This window comes from Dromiciops gliroides, chromosome 1 (assembly GCF_019393635.1).
Source record: "Dromiciops gliroides isolate mDroGli1 chromosome 1, mDroGli1.pri, whole genome shotgun sequence".
In the NCBI taxonomy this organism is placed as follows: domain Eukaryota; kingdom Metazoa; phylum Chordata; class Mammalia; order Microbiotheria; family Microbiotheriidae; genus Dromiciops; species Dromiciops gliroides.
The window spans coordinates 551,343,909-551,362,318 of record NC_057861.1 but is presented as its reverse complement, the minus strand read 5'-3'; the positions used below and the strand labels follow the sequence as shown (position 1 = coordinate 551,362,318).

The 18,410-nt window shown below is 35.7% G+C and overlaps 1 protein-coding gene across 7 annotated transcripts in view; it reads left to right on the top strand.

Annotated features, from left to right (window-relative positions):
* Nucleotides 1–18,410, top strand: part of PTBP3 (polypyrimidine tract binding protein 3) — a 108,613-nt gene that overhangs the window by 23,058 nt on the left and 67,145 nt on the right. For all 7 annotated transcript variants that reach the window (XM_043976799.1, XM_043976806.1, XM_043976801.1 and 4 more), the window contains one exon: nt 15,789–15,864. In XM_043976799.1, coding sequence (XP_043832734.1) covers nt 15,789–15,864 — 76 coding nt within the window. The remainder of the gene's footprint in view (nt 1–15,788; nt 15,865–18,410) is intronic.

Genomic DNA, 18,410 nt, shown 5'->3' with positions numbered 1-18,410 from the left:
TTAAAGTGATTTGCACTGTGTCATAAAGTGAGTAGTGTCAGAAGTGGCACTTGAACCTAAGTTTTCTTGAGCTGCCCCTTATCTCATGTTATAATCTAATACTTATATACAAATAAACTATGTAACTAAATTTCTTTCTTGCTTTTTGTTTTTTGTTTTGTTTTTTTCAGGGCAATGAGGGTTAAGTGACTTGCCCAGGGTCACACAACTAGTTAAGTGTCAAGTGTCTGAGGCTGGATTTGAACTCAGATCCTCCTGAATCCAAGGCCAGTGCTTTATCCACTGTTCCACCTAGCTGCCCCCGTAACTAAATTTCTAAGAAAAGTTTGATATACATTTAAAATGTTAGTCTTCAGATGTTCTGCCCTATGTTTTGAAACTTTTCCCATAGCTCATTAGGAAACCTCTTGTCTAACAAGTGTACATCATCTTCGTCCCTCCCATATCACCCATCATGCACTTTCATACCTCTCACTGTATTTTACCCATCTTTCTAGGCTAAGTTGGACCTCTACCCAAGAGGTCTTACATGAAGTCTCTGACACACATGAATCTGTCTCTGATTTTCATTTGGTACTTTAAACCATTTGGCAATTTGATCTTTTATTTCCTTTTGTCATTATTTAACTGTTTTATGTATGGATATCTTTTTTAAAAATAACTATTATAAACTCTTAGCAGTTTTTTAAACTTCAGTATATTATTATGCATACTTGTATGAATAAAAGGATTTTCATCAGCATCTTAATTATTCAAATCTTCTAACAAGTATTTTGTGAGGTTGCCTTTTTGATTTGTTTTTTTTTTTTTTAAGTGAGGCAGTTGGGGTTAAGTGACTTGCCCAGGGTCACACAGCTAGTGAGTGTTAAGTGTCTGAGGCCGGATTTGAACCCAGGTACTCCTGACTCCAGGGCCAGTGCTTTATCCACTGCGCCACCTAGCTGCCCCATGAGGTTGCCTTTTTGAAAGTGTAAATTATGTTCGACTATTAAGTTGTACCATAAATTGGGCACTACCATCATCCCAGTCACTTAGATTTGCAACCTCACGGTCATTTTCAAGTCCTCACCCAGTATGTTATTTAGTAAACTCCAAAACTGAGTAAATTTGATTTTTTTTTTGCTCTGCTCAAATGAATCTTAATTATTCTAGAAGGCATATTTTTATGTGGTGATCCTGTAAGTTATTGGGACATGTATGGTTTCCCCCTTTTTTCCCTGAGAATCTATAGGAAATTTATAGTTCTAAATATATAGTAAGTCAGATATAATGAAAACTAAAGAATTTGGAAATTTGTCTAATGGATAGAAAATTGATTACCTCTCTAAGTTAAAAGAAAACAGTGAAAATTCATGGATATATATGTGTGTGTGTTTATACACACACACACACACACACACACACACACACACTTCTGTAACAAAATAGAATTGTCAAATGAAAAAAAAAATCCAGCATATGATTTTTGGGTCCCTTTTTCATGCTTGAATTTCTTGTAATGGGGTAATTTTATGTTATACTTAGAAACTTAAAATAAAGTGAGATTAATGAAAGCCTACAACATTCTGCACATAGAAAGTACATAATATGGGGCAGCTAGGTGGCGCAGTGGATAGAGCACTGGCCCTGGACTCAGGAGGACCTGAGTTCAAATCCAGTCTCAGAAACTTGACACTTACTAGCTGTGTGATCCATGGCAAGTCACTTAACCCTAATTGCCTCACCAAAAAAAAAAAAAAAGAAAGAAAGAAAGTACATAATATGTACTGGATTTGAGGGAAATTTAAACTCATATTAGTAATTTGGTTTGCAATGTCTAAAGGTTACATTGGTGCCAAATGGACAATTCATTTTTTGGAATGTTCTTTATCTCTTCACTGCTCTCCCCCCATTCCCCCACCCCCCAAGTCAGGAATTTGTGTATTTTATCCAATTTAACTAATGGTTTTTCCTTACCAGTAGGGTTTTTTTATTTTTAGTTTTTATCAAATGTTCATATCTTATGTCCAAAGTTCTATTTCAGGAGTCTTTGTATTGATATATTCTTTTCCTCTTTTTGTAAAATTTTAAAATCTATTTTAACAGCTGTTTTAAACAATCACCATTGTTGTAATACATTTTAAGCTTAGACAAGTCTTCCTTCAAAAATTCAACTTCAGTACTTATTTCTTTAATCCTTTTTAAATTGTTCTTGCTATTATTGTTCATCTGTTTTTCCATATGAATTCTGTTATAGTTTCATCTAAATTATATGTAGTAGCTTATTAGTATTTTGGTATCATGTTAAAACTATAAATTAATTGGAGAAATAGTTGACATTTTTGTTATGTTTACTTAATTATGTGCAGGGAATATAGTTTAAAAAATTTCCCCCAGGGGGCAGCTAGGTGGCAGAGTGGATAGAGCACTGGCCCTGGATTCAGGAGTACCTGAGTTCAAATCCAGCCTCAGACACTTGACACTTACTAGCTGTGTGACCCTGGGCAAATCACTTAACCCCTTTAGCCCTGCAAAAAAAAAAATTACCCCAACTTTTCTTTAAGATCTATCAAGTCATTTGGAAGTTTGAAGTGCCCATCAGTTGGAGAATGGCTGAAAAAAATTATGGTATATGAATGTAGTGGAATAGTACTGTGCTATAAGAAGTGACTTAGTTTTACTGCCTTGGTGTTAGCTTCAATTCCTTACCGTATCCTCTTATCCTATATAAATCAAGTCAGTAACCAGATCTTGTATTTTCTATCTCCACATCTCTTGCTTTTGTCCCTTTCTCTATATTTATATTTCTACCCCCATAGTTTAGACTCGTATCTCTCATCTGGACTATTGCAGTAGCCTCCTAATTGGCCTCAGTGCCTCATGTTTTTCTCCTCTCTTGTCCATTCTCTTCATAGCTGCCAAAGAGATTTGCTTAAAGTGAAAGTCTGACTATATCTCTCCCTTACTCAATAAACTCCATGGGTGGCTCCCTGTTGACTCAGGATCAAATATTATTTCTTCTTTATTTCATTCTCCCTTCTTTATCAGTGCATTTCAGAGTTTCTTTAATCTTTCTATTGTGAAAAATGTAGATTTTTTTTTTGAATCTGATGACAAATTTTCTAGAATTTTGAAGAAGCCTACTAAAGAATAATCTGGAGTCTTGCTACGTCAGGATAACATGGTTTCTTGGTAAACAGTGTTTCTTTTGAGTAGTATTTGCATTTTAAATAGTATTTTATTTTTTCTAGTTATGTGTAAAGATAGTTTTTAACATTCATTTTTATACAATTTTAAGTTCTAAATTTTTCTACCTCCCTTCCCTCGCCCCTCCTCAAGATAACAAGCATATGATATAGGTTATATATATATATATATATATATATATACACACAATCACATCAAACATATTTCTACATTAGTCATGTTGTGAAAGAAGAATCAGAACAAAAGGGAAAAACCTCAAAAAAAAGGAAAAAAACCAACAAAAAATAGAAACAGTATGGTTCAATCTGCTTTCATATTCCACAGTATTTTTTTCTAAATGTGGTGAGCACTTTCCATCACAAGTCCTTTGAAATTGTCTTGCATTATCGAATTGCTGAGAAGAGCTAAGTCTATCACAGTCCATCATCGCACAGTATTCCTGTTACTGTGTACAATGTTCTCCTGGTTCTGCTCACTTCATTCAGCATCAGTCCACTTAAGTCTTCCTAAGTTTCTCTGAAATCTGCCTGCTCATCATTTCTTATAGCACAATAGTATTCCATTACATTCTTATACCACAACTTGTTCAGCCATTATCTCTTTGGGATACAGACATAGTAGTGGTATTATTGGGTCGAAGGGTATGCACAGCCCCATAGCCCTTTATTCCATTCTTTCTTAATATCTCTTTTTAAGTTTGATAATGTATATTATTATAATTTTTTTAAATAGTGGGGGGGGCATTAAGGGTTAAGTGACTTGCCCAAGGTCACACAGCTAGTAAATGTTAAGTGTCTGAGGCCACATTTGAACTCAGGTCCTCCTGAATCCAGGGCTGGTGCTTTATCCACTGCACCATCTAGCTGCCCCAAGAGAGGCATCTTTTACATAATTTACAAATGAGAAAATATACATGTATCTGATACATTTTAAAAAATCTTAGTGATAGATATGACCAATCAATCAGAAAAGGTTGAAATAGATTGTGATAGGTGACTGAAATAGTGACACTTTTCTTAACTGCTGTTACATGTTTGAGAAGTTTACTTTTTGTATGTTCACCCAAATCATTGAAAAAGGTGTTGTTTTTTTAAAAAGTATTTTATTATTTTCCAGTTACATGTAGAGCTAGTTTTCAACATTTGTTTATATAAGATTTCCAAATTCAAATTTTTCTCCCTCCCTCCCCCCTACCCTAGATAGCAGGTAATCTGATATAGGTTATATATACATAATAACATTAAACATATTTCTACATTAGTCATGTTATAAGAGAAGAATCAGAGCAAAAAGGAAAAACCTCAAAACAGAAAAACAACAGCACCAAAACCAAAAGAAACAGTATAGTCTAATCAGCATCCATAGTCCACAGTTCCATTCATTGAAAAAGTTTTTAATAGGACAAACCCATAGACAGAACCCTGTAGCAATATAAGATCTTATCCATTGAAGGAAGGAAACATGTATTAATTAAGTGCTTACTATGTGCCAGGTACTGGGCTAACAATTATTATCTTTTTTTTTTGGTTCTCACAACAACCTCAGGAGAGATAGGTGCTATTATTATCCTCATTTTACATTTGAGGAAACTGAGGCAGGTAGAAATCAAATGACTTGTCCAGGGCCACACAGTTAGTGACTGAGTTTGGATTTAAATTTACATTTTCCTGAGTCCAAATCCACTGACTGTTGTGTCACCTAGCTGCCCATCATGATCAATTTAACACCAGTCTATTAATTAATACTGGTATGTGACTGTTCAACAAGCTACCACTTTATCAAACAGTAATCATTTAAATATTTTTCTTCTTATCCACAGGAATATTCTGGAAACGTTTAAAAAGCTTGTGTTGATATCAAGATATTACTTGTTATTCTCTTTATATGCTTATCTAATAGCTTATCAGAAAAGGAGAATTGATTAGTTGCTTGTGTAGAAATAGAAGACAGGTAGATAGAATAATTATCTTTAAAATTTTGTTTATAATGTACTTTGACAATTCATTTGCATGAAATTATCATAGTTCCTGTGAACATTGTTTCTGTTTTCAGTAGAAAGAGAAGCTATAAGTATGAAGTGGGAGTGTACACAATACATTTTAATATGATGCTTTTTTTCTTATTTAAAAGCATGCTTTCCCCATTGATTTAATAATTTAAATCAAGTAGCAGTGTTTGAAATAATATTCCTTTTTCAGTTAAATTACTTCTTAAACGCCTTAGCCAAATGGTGCATAATTTTTCTTAGATTTACAAATGTGTTGACTATTTGAAGAAATTCTTCTGAAGAAGAGGTAATTTTGCTAGATCTACTGTATAGTTTTTAGCTGTAGTAATCATCATCTAAAGATGTCCATTATGTTATTTTTTTTGTTTGTTTGTTTGTTTTGGCAAGGCAATGAGGGGTTAAGTGACTTGCCCAGGGTCACACAGCTAGTAAGTGTCAAGTGTCTGAGGCCGGATTTGAACTCAGATACTACTGAATTCAGGGCCGGTGCTTTATCCACTTCCTAACTGCCCCCCATTATGTTATGCATGTATCAGGAGCCCATAGCAAATCCAAAGATACTAAATTACATTATTTGTGTATTTGATAGGTATTTTAAATAAAATCAGTCGATCTCTAATTTAGTGGCAACATGACTAGAAAGCTGTTTTTAAAGTTCTTTTCATGTTTCTTAAATGACTATGAACTTTTCAAGTTCATAAGTTATCTTTGTCATAATAGTCCTTTAATGCTCACTAGAACAGATTCTCAAGTTTAACATTAAAATTCTTTTATCGGCTCCTTAATAATGATATTATTGTTTTATCCTGCTATGTTACTAATTGGGAGAGAGCATTAATAATTGATGCATCGAACAATGAAGCTGTCAGCTAGCTAGCCATTAAGCTAACAGATCCATGGGAGCAGCTGCTGGCTGTGTAAACTTTGGACCAGGTTGCTAAGGAGATTTCTGATCAATTTGTTGAATCAGTATTCTGTTTTCTTTGATGTCTGACTTCAATGTATTTTGTTTATTTGGTTAACTCAAAACTATGGTATACTATAAAGAGCACTGGAAAGAATCCAGAAGATCAGATTTTAGTCGTAGCTGCCACTTTGTGACTGTGAGTTTGGTCAAGACATTTCACCTCCCCAGGCCTTTTCCTTGTTTGTAAAATGAGGGTGTAGGAATCATTCATTTCTAAACTAATATTCTTCGGTTCCATTTATCCACTATATTATTATGATTTCTTTCTCTTCTCTTCCCTGTTACACACAGAAGCTTTCTTTTAATTTAAAAAACTTTATAATACCTTTATATTACTTAGGATTCCTCACTTAGAGGTATGATTGTTTTTATGGTTCTAGTTGTTGTAAGATAGCTTGAGCAAGGATAACGTATACAGTATCAACAACATTGTGTGATGATCAACTGTGAAAGACTTAACTCTTCTCAGCAATATGATGATCAAAGATAATTCCAAAGGACTCATGATGGAAAATGCTTTCTACATCCGGAAAAAAGAACTGTGGAATCTGGATGCAGATTGAACCATACCGTTTCTACGTTTTTTGTTTTTTGAGGTTTTTCCCTTTTGTTTTGATTCTTCTTTCACAACATGACTAATGCAGAAATATGTGTAATGTCATTGTACATATATCACCTATATCAGATTGCTTGCTATCTTGGGGGTGAGGGAAGGAAGGGAGGGAGGGAGAAAAATTTAGAACTAGAAATCTTATAAAAACAAATGTTGAAAATTTAACAAAACCAAAAAAAGATAGCTTGAGTAAAATCTGAATCATGGTGATAAGACTAATTCTTTCTAGCATTAGATGTTCAGTTGCTTAGGCCTGCATTTTTCCACCTTAATCACTGGAGAAAAACTTAATTTCAAATAATCATGTTGTGACTGTCTGGTCTAGTTTTCAGATCTTGTAGTGAATTGTGATCTGCAACTACAGATAGCAGAGTGTGTGTTTGTTGAGGTTGGGAGAGCATTAAAGATTAGGAATCCTAATGGGAAATGAAGGGATTTTTAGAAAGAATAAACTGTTGTTATTTTTTTTGTTGGTTGCAAATGTACTTTCCTCATTTTCACCATAAAATAAACTGGTGACATTTTCAGTTATTTAGCTAAATTAGTTTAACCTTACGGTAAAAACTCTAGGAGCCACTAGGTGGCCCAGTGATAGAATGCCAGGCTTGGAATCAGGAAGACTTCTGTTCATGAGTTTGAATCTGACCTCAGGCACTTAATAGCTGTGTGATCCTGGGCAAGTCACATAACCCTCTTTGCCTCAGTTTCCTCATTTGCAAAATGAGCTGAAGAAGGAAATGGTAAAGCAATCCAGTATCTTTGCCAAGAAAACCCAAATGGGGTCACAAGTCAGACTTGACTGAAATGACTGAGCAACAACAAAAAAGCTTGTTCTGTGTTTTTTTCCCCCCTTCAAAAGGTACTTTGCCATTTCTTTAACTTTCACAGCTAATAGCTATAGCAGATTATGTAAATGTGTTTCCAGGTTAAACTGTCTCTTTGAAATATTCTTTTGACCTGAGATCTATTGAAAGAGCATATGAGTAGGTTAGAATGTTTCTATTCTAAAGATAAAATTTGTAAGTCATGAAAATTGTTATGATCTGCACAATAATCCTGTAAGTATAATGCCCTTGAAGAAACTGAGGCTGACGGAAGTTAATTAATTTCATAGTCACAAAGCTTCTACGCATTAGGGGTAGGATTAAAGTATCCTTTGACTCTTGCTACTGTATATTTTCTTTAAAACAAAACTTGCGAACTTCATATTTTTTTCAACTTCAAAATTCTCACACAGATTTGTGATCTTAAAAATTTTGCTGTTGCCCCAGATGATCATGTTTCTAACAAGTTCATCACAGGCAGAAAGGGGGATCATCATGAAGGTTCCAGGAGGCACCTGATACATCTGTGTTTGCTTTCTTGCTCTCTCTCCCTCTTTCTTCCTCTTTCTCCCTGTAATCAGTCTGTCTTCTCTTGGTCATTTCCTAGATAATAACCTTCATTTCTGTTCTTTGAAATTTCTCATTTTATTTTGTAACTTGCATCTCTCCATGATGATTTGTTACTCTCTTGTGCTATATATCTCAGCAATATTATACTGGGAGAATATAACATAAAATCTTATATAAAGGTTTGTCCTTATTTTAAACTGGTTGAGGATGGAAACCATTTCACAGATCATATTTTTATATGCAACATCTTGCTGAAAATTAACACATACTATGTTTTTTAGTTAAATAATTTATGAAAAGATATAATGAACTCATCCCCAAAAGATTTTAGGCTGGACTTGTGGGATGTATCTGTTTAGATGAAATTCAGCAGAGATAAACATCAAATCTTAGACTTGAGTTCAGAAAAATCAGTTTCACAAGGACAGGTTGGTGGAGGTATAGTTAAGAAAGTTCATCTGCTAAAGAACTGACAAACTTATTATGTATGGCCCAGTAGTGTAATGAGGCAACTTAGGATATTGGTCTGCATTAAGAGAAGCATAGCTTCCAGAAATTAAGATGGTGATATTTTTTTGGGGGGGAGGGGGGGGATTCTACCTTGATCAGAGTACATCTGTTTTAACCTAGAGGCCAAAACCAGGAGCAATGGCTCTTTAGAAGTTACAGAAAAATCAAATTTAGTCTTGAGGGCAGGAAAAACTTCCTAACAATTAGAGCTCTTCAAAAGTGAAATGGGCTGCTAGGAGAGAGATGGGTTTAGCAAATATATGCATATAAATACGTATATGTGTATATATATATTTTAAAATTTATTTTTCTTTAATATTAATTAAAAATATTTTTTTTGCGTTTCAAATTCTCTCCCTCCCTCCCCTTTCCTACCCATTGAGAAGCCAACAATAATATGTTATCATGCGTTTATATCTTAAGAATTTTCTGAAGAAAAGTTTGACTAGTACATCCTATAATTGTTAGGAATTCCGCCTTTTTTTTTTCCCTTTTAAATATCTCCTGTCTAGATGTGGTGCAAGACAAATTGCCTTTTTTGGGGGGGTAGTTTTAATTACTGAATAGGACCCATTTTATCCTCTTTAATAAACATTGATCCAGGGGCAGCTAGGTGGCGAAGTGGATAGAGCACCAGCCCTGGAGTCAGGAGTACCTGAGTTCAAATGGGGCCTCAGACACTTAACACTTACTAGCTGTGTGACCCTGGGCAAGTCACTTAACCCCAATTGCCTCACCAAAAAAAAAATAAAATAAACATTGATCCATACCCCTTTAGAACATGATGCTCAATTTCTAGATATCACTTCAAACCTAGGTTTTCCATCTAGCTCTGAGAAGATTTTTAAAATAGCCAGTTGTAATCTGATTCTGTAAAGGTATGTTTTAGTAACTACATATTTTTGTATTAAACTATTACAGTTGAAGAAACTGATAATTTTGGGGAAATTTTTAGTTTTATTTTAAGTGGAAACTGAGCATGATCTTTGAAAAGTGTTGCAAAAGAGTTAAAAAGATGTAATTCTAGGTAACATGTTTAAAGGAGTTTTAATATTTTAAAATTTCCTGCAGTTGCTGAAGGTTTTTGGTTGAAAAGAATAGGGTTTTTGGGGGGGAGCTAGGGGAATAAAAGTTCATTTTACATGTGTAAGACCTTGAGTTTACTGTTCAATTATATCATAAAGTTTTAAAAATAACCTTCAATTATGTCCTTTATTATAAAGATATCTTCATATGAACTTGTTGGGTTTAATCCTTCTTTTGCTGTTGGTTTTGTTACTTCATTTATAAATGGGAATATGAAGAACTAATTGTAATACATTAGTGATTTTTTTTTTTTTTGGTACCTTCAGTAAGGATTCACATGGAAGTCCTTTGCGAATTAGAAGGAATGTGGAGTGTTTGCTTGTCTTGTATGCCCAATGCCTAGTATAGTGTCTTAGTAGACCTTCAGTAGATGTTAGCTGATTATTGTGGGTCTACATGGGGGTGCAGGTATTTATGAATGTTTCTTATACCTTTTTGCTTTCCTTGTGAAAGCAAGGACAGAGACATAATTTAAGGACATAAAGAATAAATTAAATTTCTTGGTCACTTTTTCCTAGAGGTAGCTGGAAGTTTGTTTGGTGCTTAGTTCAGGAATTTAACCTCTCGGGCCCTCAGTCAACTTAATAAGACTAAAAAAGAGTTGCTGATCTGATCTATATACATGTTAATGGCAGAGGTTCCCTGTATCCGAGCTGGACCACAAAAAGAAAAACTTAGTAGAAAATTTTAAAATTGGTAAAAAGTATTGATTTTAGAGTAAGAAAATCAGATTTTGAATTCTGACTACTGTTAGTGGCTTTGATGACCTCAACAAGTCATTCATTGATCCTCTCTGAAGCTTAGGTTTCTTAGGGGATTAGACTGAACCTAAGGTCCCTTCAAGTTTGAGATCTATAATCCTATGAAAGTGGGTTTTAGTACTTGCGCAATTTTCCTTATAGTGTTGTCATGAAAAAAAGAACCTTTTCAATGATAAAGTTTTATTTAAATTGGGCATAATTCCAAATTGCTCTCCAGAATGTTTGGGTCAGTTCACAGCTCCACCAGCAATGCATTAGTGTTCCAATTTTTCCTCAGCTTCTCCAACATTTATTATTTTACTTTTTCTTCATATTAGCCAATCTGATAGGTGTCAGGTGGTACCTCAGAATTGTTTTAATTTGCATTTCTCTAATCAGTAGTGATTTAGAGCATTTTTTCATATGGCAATAGATAGCTTTGATTTCTTCATCAGAAAACTGTTCATATCCTTTGACCATTTCTCAATTGGGGAATGACTTGTATTCTTATAAATTTGATTTAGTTCCCTATATATTTTAGAAATGAAGCCTTTATCAGAAGTACTGGCTATAAAAATTGTTTCCCAGCTTTCTGCCCCCCTTCTCATTTTGGATGCATTACTTTTGTTTGTACAAAAATTTTTTAATTCACACACACACACACACACACACACACATTTTTTTTTAATTTAATGTAATCAAAATCATCCATTTTGCATTTCATAATATTCTCTATTTCTTGTTTGGTCATAAACTGCTCTCCTTTCCAAAGTTATGAAAAGGTAAACTATTCCTTCCTCTCCTGGTTTACCTATGGTATCACCTTTTATGTCTAAATCATGTACCCATTTTGACCTTATTTTAGTATACGGTGTCAGATGTTGGTCTATGCCTAATTTCTGCTTCCAGTTTTCCCAGCATTTTTTGTCAAATACTGAGTTCCTATCCCAGAAGCTGGAGTCTTGGGGTTTATCAAATAGTACAATACTAAAGTAATTTACTACTGTGTCTCCTGTGCCTAACCTATTCCATTGATCCTCCACTCTGTTTCTTAGCTAGTACCAAATGTGGATGTTACTTTGATCAAAATTGAGCAGTGGACTCTTGAGGTAAGGTCTGACAGGTAGAAGAACCAAGAACACAAAAATCAAGAGAAGAGAAAGGATGGAGGAGGAGGTAGTCAACAGTGTCCAATGTTGCATGAAGAGTGAGGATTTAGTAAAAGGCATAAAAAGTCAATCGAATGAGGAATAGGAGGCAGCAAGCCTAGCTAGATGACTTTTTCTCAACTAGGTGGTTAACTGAGGAGGGGAGGAAAGATAAGAGATGATAGGACTCTTTGAGGTTTTTTTAAAAGAATAAGCAACACTTGCATGTGTGTGGTAACCAAGGAGGACCCTGTCACTTGGGAGAGATTGAAGATTAGGCAGACAGCTTGGAGAAGATAGTTAGGGAATCACCTGGAGAAGATAGGAGGTGATAGGATCCTGGGTACGTGTAGGTTGTCTTTGGGAAGGAGCTTTGCCATTTTAAGCACCTATTATATAGTATATCCAATTGTCACTATGCTAAATTGCAGAGGATATGAAGAAAATGGAATGATCTGCTGTTAAAGAGGGTATATTTCATTGTGTTTGTGGGGGTGGGGTGGAAGATAGACAACATAGATCCATATAAGTATATACAAAATAATACAAAGTCATTTTGAACATTTTGAGCTGAGGCAATAAGGAGGAGATACTTTTTGGACGGGTTATTTGAGCTGAGCTAGTGATTTTAGAGGTGGAGATAAAGGAGTGCATTTTAGGAATGGTGTATTTTGTACCAAGGCACAGAGAGAGGTTACTGAAGAGGAGCATCGAGCAGGCCTGTTGGATGAAATGTGTTGAGTGTGCAAAGGACATAATATAATTTGACTGGAAAGGTAGGTTGGAGCAAGATCTTGAAGGGCATTAAATGCCAAAGATTAAATCTGAAGTTTGTGGCGGGGGAGTGAAATAGTAAGACCTGTTCTTTAGGATCAAATACAAAGTTCTCTAAAAAGCATTTAAAGTCCTTTACAACCTGCTCCACCTTACCTTTCCAGCCTCAGTTTTATTACATACCTACTATGTCCCAGGCACTGTGCTAAGGACTAAGGATAAAAAAAGAGTCAAAAGATAGTCCTTTCCCTGGAGGAACCTAAAATCTAATAGGTCATACCAGTGTATATGTACAAACAAACTGTATGAATAAGAAAAATCAGTAGAAGGAAGACATTGGAATTGAGATATCTGGGAAGGCTGTGTTAGAAGAGGGGTTGGGGCAGGCTTCCAGTAAGAGTTGGGATTTTAGTTGGGACTTAAAGGAAGCCAAGGAAGTTAATAGGTGAAGTTGAGGAGGAAGAATGTTCCAGGAATTGAGGATAGCCAAAGAAAATTAGGAGTAGCTGTAAACTAAAGAATATAGTTTTATGGAATATCAGATAAGAGTTTACTTATAAGACTTAAACTATTAAGTCAACTATATGAGAGTTGTATGAATTGGTTTACTTTCTAAAAAAATTAAAATTAAAAAAGTACTGTTAGGAAAAGAACACTTAAAAGTAATCATTTGACTGGCATGATTTGCATTTTTAAATGGAAAGGATAAGTAAACTGAGCAGCAAAAGAGGTTAAGTGGGAAAATGAGTAGAGCCAGGAGAGACAACCTGGATTTGCATCCTGACTCCTTGTACTGTAAGTTGGGGCACTGGGCAAGGCAACCTCTCTGAGCCTCTTTCCTCCTGTGACCTGCCCACAAACACACAAAATGGGGTTGATGTTTCCATTATGTATTTCTCAAGGATGTTGTGAAGTTTTAAAACATTAAATCCTTGGGTTCTATACAAAAGTTGTAGTTACTCTGATTTAAAATGTAGCCACAGATTAGGGGTTACTGGTATAGTATCATAAGCTAGTTACAGTTCCTTTCTCTCTCTTTAATGTTGTATAGGGATGTAGGATTTATTGTAGATCAAGCTCATCAAGTTCCATCCAGTTCAGCCCAGATTTCCTCTGGCCCTTAGACTGGTCTATAGCTATCATGGCCCTTTTGAATCTTATCTCGGCCCCAAGGTTGAGGAAGAGCCTTTCATTTTTCTATTCTGTGCTATTTCCCTCCCCACTCTCCTTCCCCAATTATCTTCCTTGGCTAATTTAGGCCTGTGGACCCCTTATTCAGTTTGTTTGTTTGTTTGTTGTGGGTTTCTGGGATTCCAGGGCCCTTGAAATCTTACTTTTTTATTTATTTATTTTTTTCTTCCCTCCAACCCCCATCCCTTCCAAAGTTCTCTCTGACCTTTTTGATTTTCCTGAAGCATATGGGATCATAGTTCCAGAGCTGGGAGGAACCTCAGAGACCGCTTAGTTTAAACACTTTAAGAGAGGAAGAGACTGAAACTCTAAGAAGATTGAGTGACTTCTGCCTAGAATCACACAGGAAGTGCTACAAGTGAGATGGACAAGCAGACTGTTAAAGTTGGTCTTATTCTACACATTAGTAAAGAGGAGTTATTCTGGAGTTGTTATCACAAAAGTTTTATCATAATAAATTTACTTTATTCTACACAATAAAAAAAAGAAGAAATCTAATTTTTTTTAAATCAAGGGAAAAAAAGATATCCAGCAAGTACTTGAATATAATTATGATTTAAATGTAAAAAGCTATGAATGAGGGACGGACAGCTAGATGGTGCAGTGGATAGAGCACCAGCCCTGGAGTCAGGAGTACCTGAGTTCAAATCTGGCCTCAGACATTTGACAATTACTAGCTGTGTGACCCTGGGCAAGTCACTTAACCCCAATTGCTTCACACACCCCCCCCCCCCCCAAGCTATGAATGAGAGCTTTTCTTGCTTGGCTTTTGAAAGACATACTTTAAAAGGGAGGACGACCATCACCTGACTGTGGCTTAATACCCCAGGCTCCTTATGCCAGTTATTTTATTACTTGGGCTTCAGGTTTATTGTCTTTACTTTTTTTTTTTTTTTTTAGTGAGGCAATTGGGGTTAAGTGACTTGCCCAGGGTCACACAGCTAGTAAGTGTTAAGTGTCTAACTGCGCCACCTAGCTGCCCCAGGTTTATTGTCTTTAAAATTATATACTTGGAAGGGGCAGCTAGGTAGCACAGTGGATAAAGCACCGGCCCTGAAGTCAGGAGTACCTGAGTTCAAATCCGGCCTCAGAGACTTAACACTTACTAGCTGTGTGACCTTGGGCAAGTCACTTAACCCCAATTGCCTCACTAATATATATATATACACATATACATATATTACTTGGAGTAGGTGATCTCTCAAGGTTCCTTACAGCCTTAAGTTTTAGGAACCTATTATTTGCCATAGCTTCAATTTTTAATCTTCTAAGGAAATAAGACTATTTGACAATGTATTATTTCTGTTGTGATTTACTATATATTACTAAGTAACAATTGGCATTTGTGTCTCATGTAACATAAGGAAATTGGGAAAATCACTAGTCTTAAAATTTTCTTTTGATCTTTTGGAGTTTCATTTGCATTTTGTTACCTGGTATACATCACTTTGTCCAACATATGTCACCTAAAATGAGTTTGGATAAAGTCATGATATAAATGTCATCGTGGAGCTTATTTTAACAAATCTAGGTTGAAATGTAGCATCATCCCATGAGTTCTCAGTTTTTTGTAGCTTAAGGGCTTAGATTGTAGAAGGTCCTTAGAGATCACCTAATTCAGTTCTCTTATTTTACAGATTTTATCAAGCAGGTCTAAGTCATTTGTCCAAAGTCACAGAGATAATAAATAAAACTGGGGCTTTAATTGAGATCCTTTGACTCCAGATTCAGTATGTAGATCAACTTTTGTAAAAGCAAGGTATTTTAGTGTGCCGTTCATTTGCTTTTGACAGTGTTGTATTTAGTAAGACTTCTGTAAAAACATTCAGGAAATGTATTATGATCTTACAATAATGCTTAAACAGGGAATAAAATAATATTGTAAACTATAATTGAAAAAACTTATTTTTGAGAAATGAAAATTGTTTATATATTAGAGGCTTAATTCTTTTTCTATTTCATTGTTAGAACAGGGTCTTCTTGCTAATAATATGGATAGAAAATTTTTGGTATAGTTCAGAGTAGAATAGGGCTAATATTTTGTCACTTTTATGTAATGAAAACAGCCCTTGTTTTTTACAAATCTTGATGCTGACAGCATGTGCTTTCCTAGTTAAATAGTCTCATTGTAAAAAAATTTGTTTTAACTTTTTTTTTTCTTTCCATTTTAGCGGGGATCTGACGAGCTTCTTTCTTCTGGTATCACTAACGGGCCTTTTACCATGAGCAATTCGACTCCAGCTACAGGTAGAGTCAAAATTTGATTTTTTATTTATAAAGGCTTGGTTTTATGTGACAAAACATGTTCATATATCTGCAGCAAAACAGTCCATTTTGTCATTTTGCTCATTACAGATGTACATGGTATACAATATAGGCCAAAGTAATGTATTGTAGAATAGTCTGTTGCACATACAGTTTTAAATTCTGAACTCTTTTTGGTCTAAAATCTAAGTAGGGCTCAACCTTGATATATTAAAACTGTCTTTTTTTATCCTTAAATGTTTGTTAGAAACTTGAGGACATGAACTGTAGGCAGATTTCATTAAAGCCAAAGTATTCAGTATGTTAGCACGCTCCGTTACTGTTATCAAAAATTTTTTGAAGAGGTGTCCATTGTTGATGTTTTATTCTCAGCCATATAATATGTTGCTTTTTTCTTTTGAAATATTTTATCTTTAAAATATGATGGTTTTAGATTAGAACAAGGTAGAAAAACTACTGCCCCTGGGCCAATTCCAGCCCACTTTCTGTTTGTGTATAACTTAGTGAGCTAAGAATGAATGGCTTTTACATTAAAATAAAGACAGATTCGGCTCTGGCTGTAATTTGCTGACCCCAGGATCAGAGGAATTAAACTCTTTACAAAGCATTCTGTGTGAAATGTCCTAGAATCTTAGGACAGAAAGTGGCCTTAGGATTTTTCTAATCAAGCTCTTTTATTTTATAGCTGAGGAATTGATTCTCAGAAATACCGGTATACTCAAGGCCACATAGCTAATTTGCTTTGTTCTTAGTTTAATAAAAAAAAATATAATTTGTCAGAATGAGCTTTACTCTCTTCAAGGGGGTGACATTCTAATAGGAGGCACAGTGTGTGTACACACGAGACATGAGTAGTAGGGAGGGGAAGGCACTAGTGATTAGGGGTCAGGGCATAGAATTCCATTAGAGGCCTTGTGCAGAAGGTGGTTTTTGAAGAGTACCAGGTGGAGGTGGATGGAGAGCATTATTGGCAGTACAGAGGTAGAGGAGGAAGGAAATGGCATGCTTTGTGTTAAAAGGAAAAAACACAAGATGTAGAGTTTGTCTATGTCAGAAAGCTGGGGAAAAAAGGATGTGAAGAGTCAAGAGACATTTAAGCACCTGCTATGTGCCAGGTGTTGTGCTAAGCACTGGGGATCCAGAGGAAGGCATAAGACTTTCCCTGTCCTAATGGAGCTCACAGTCTAATTGGGGGGGGGGGGAGAAGGACAACACACAAAAAGAACCTGAAGATCTGGGGAGTGGGGGGTGTTTCTCAGTAGTGTGGGAATAATGAGGTCCTTCATCTAGGGTAGGAAATTAAGGAGGTAGGAGTTACAGAGTAGAATAAAACTTGGAGAAAAATAAGTTTCTGATAATCATGACATCTCGGAAAGCAGCTGGGTGGAAAATGATGCGGTCAATCCCTGAGTGTCCTCCTTGAATCGTGGAGGATCTAGGAGGAGTTCTCTACTGTTCCCCCTCCACTTTCTCCAGTCAGAGGGAGATAGGAACTCCATGCAGGGGTGCTGAAGAGATATAAATTTCACAGTTGGTTTCATCTTGCAGAGTGATAAGTTTCTGAAGATCATGAAATCTGGAAGTACAGCCAAATGGTAAATGATTATAGAAGAACTTTAAATTATAAGTAGGAGTTTATTTTTGATCAGAAAATAAATAAGGAGCCATTGCAGTTTAATGAGGAGGACGATGTTGACTTGATTGACTTGATCTGACTGTCATGTAAGGAAAATCACCTTTCACAGCAGTGTGGAAGATGTCTTCAAGTGGAGAGGCTTGAGGGCAAAGAGACCAATTCAAAATGCAGTCGTACAGGCAAGAGATGAGAGATTATAGTCATAAGTGGATGGGTTGCTGTGTGAATGGAGAGATGGGGATGCGTAGAGATGTGGAAGGAAAAAGGACAAGATTAACAACTGGCTATGTAGGGTAAGCAAGACTGGGGAATTAAGGATGACACGTGTGTGTGAAGCTGATTTGGAGGACGATAGTACCTTCGACAGAAATAAGGAAATGTGGAAGAACTGAGTTTGGGGAGTAAAGATAATGAATTTTCTGAAATTTCCAATGGACAGTTGGTAATTTAGGACTAGAGTTCAGGAATAGAGACTAATTTTGGAAGGAATCTGTATAGAGAGGATCACTGAAGCTACTGGGAGCTGAGAGGAGAGAGTATAGAGAGGAAGGGAAAGGGTGGGATACTTAGTGGGCCCGACTTGGCTCACTTGGTAAATATTTTCATGAATATATTAACTATAGGTTGGGTTGGTAAGGGAAGGTTTTATGGAAAAGTAGCATTTTTTTTTTAATTTTTTTTTTTTTAGTGAAGCAATTGGGGTTAAGTGACTTGCCCAGGGTCACACAGCTAGTAAGTGTTAAGTGTCTGAGGCCGGATTTGAACTCAGGTACTCCTGACTCCAGGGCCGGTGCTCTATCCACTGAGCCACCTAGCTGCCCCAGAAAAGTAGCATTTTTACTATGGTTTTTCGGGATAAATAAGGTTTATTTAGTCAGGGAAGGGGAGAGAT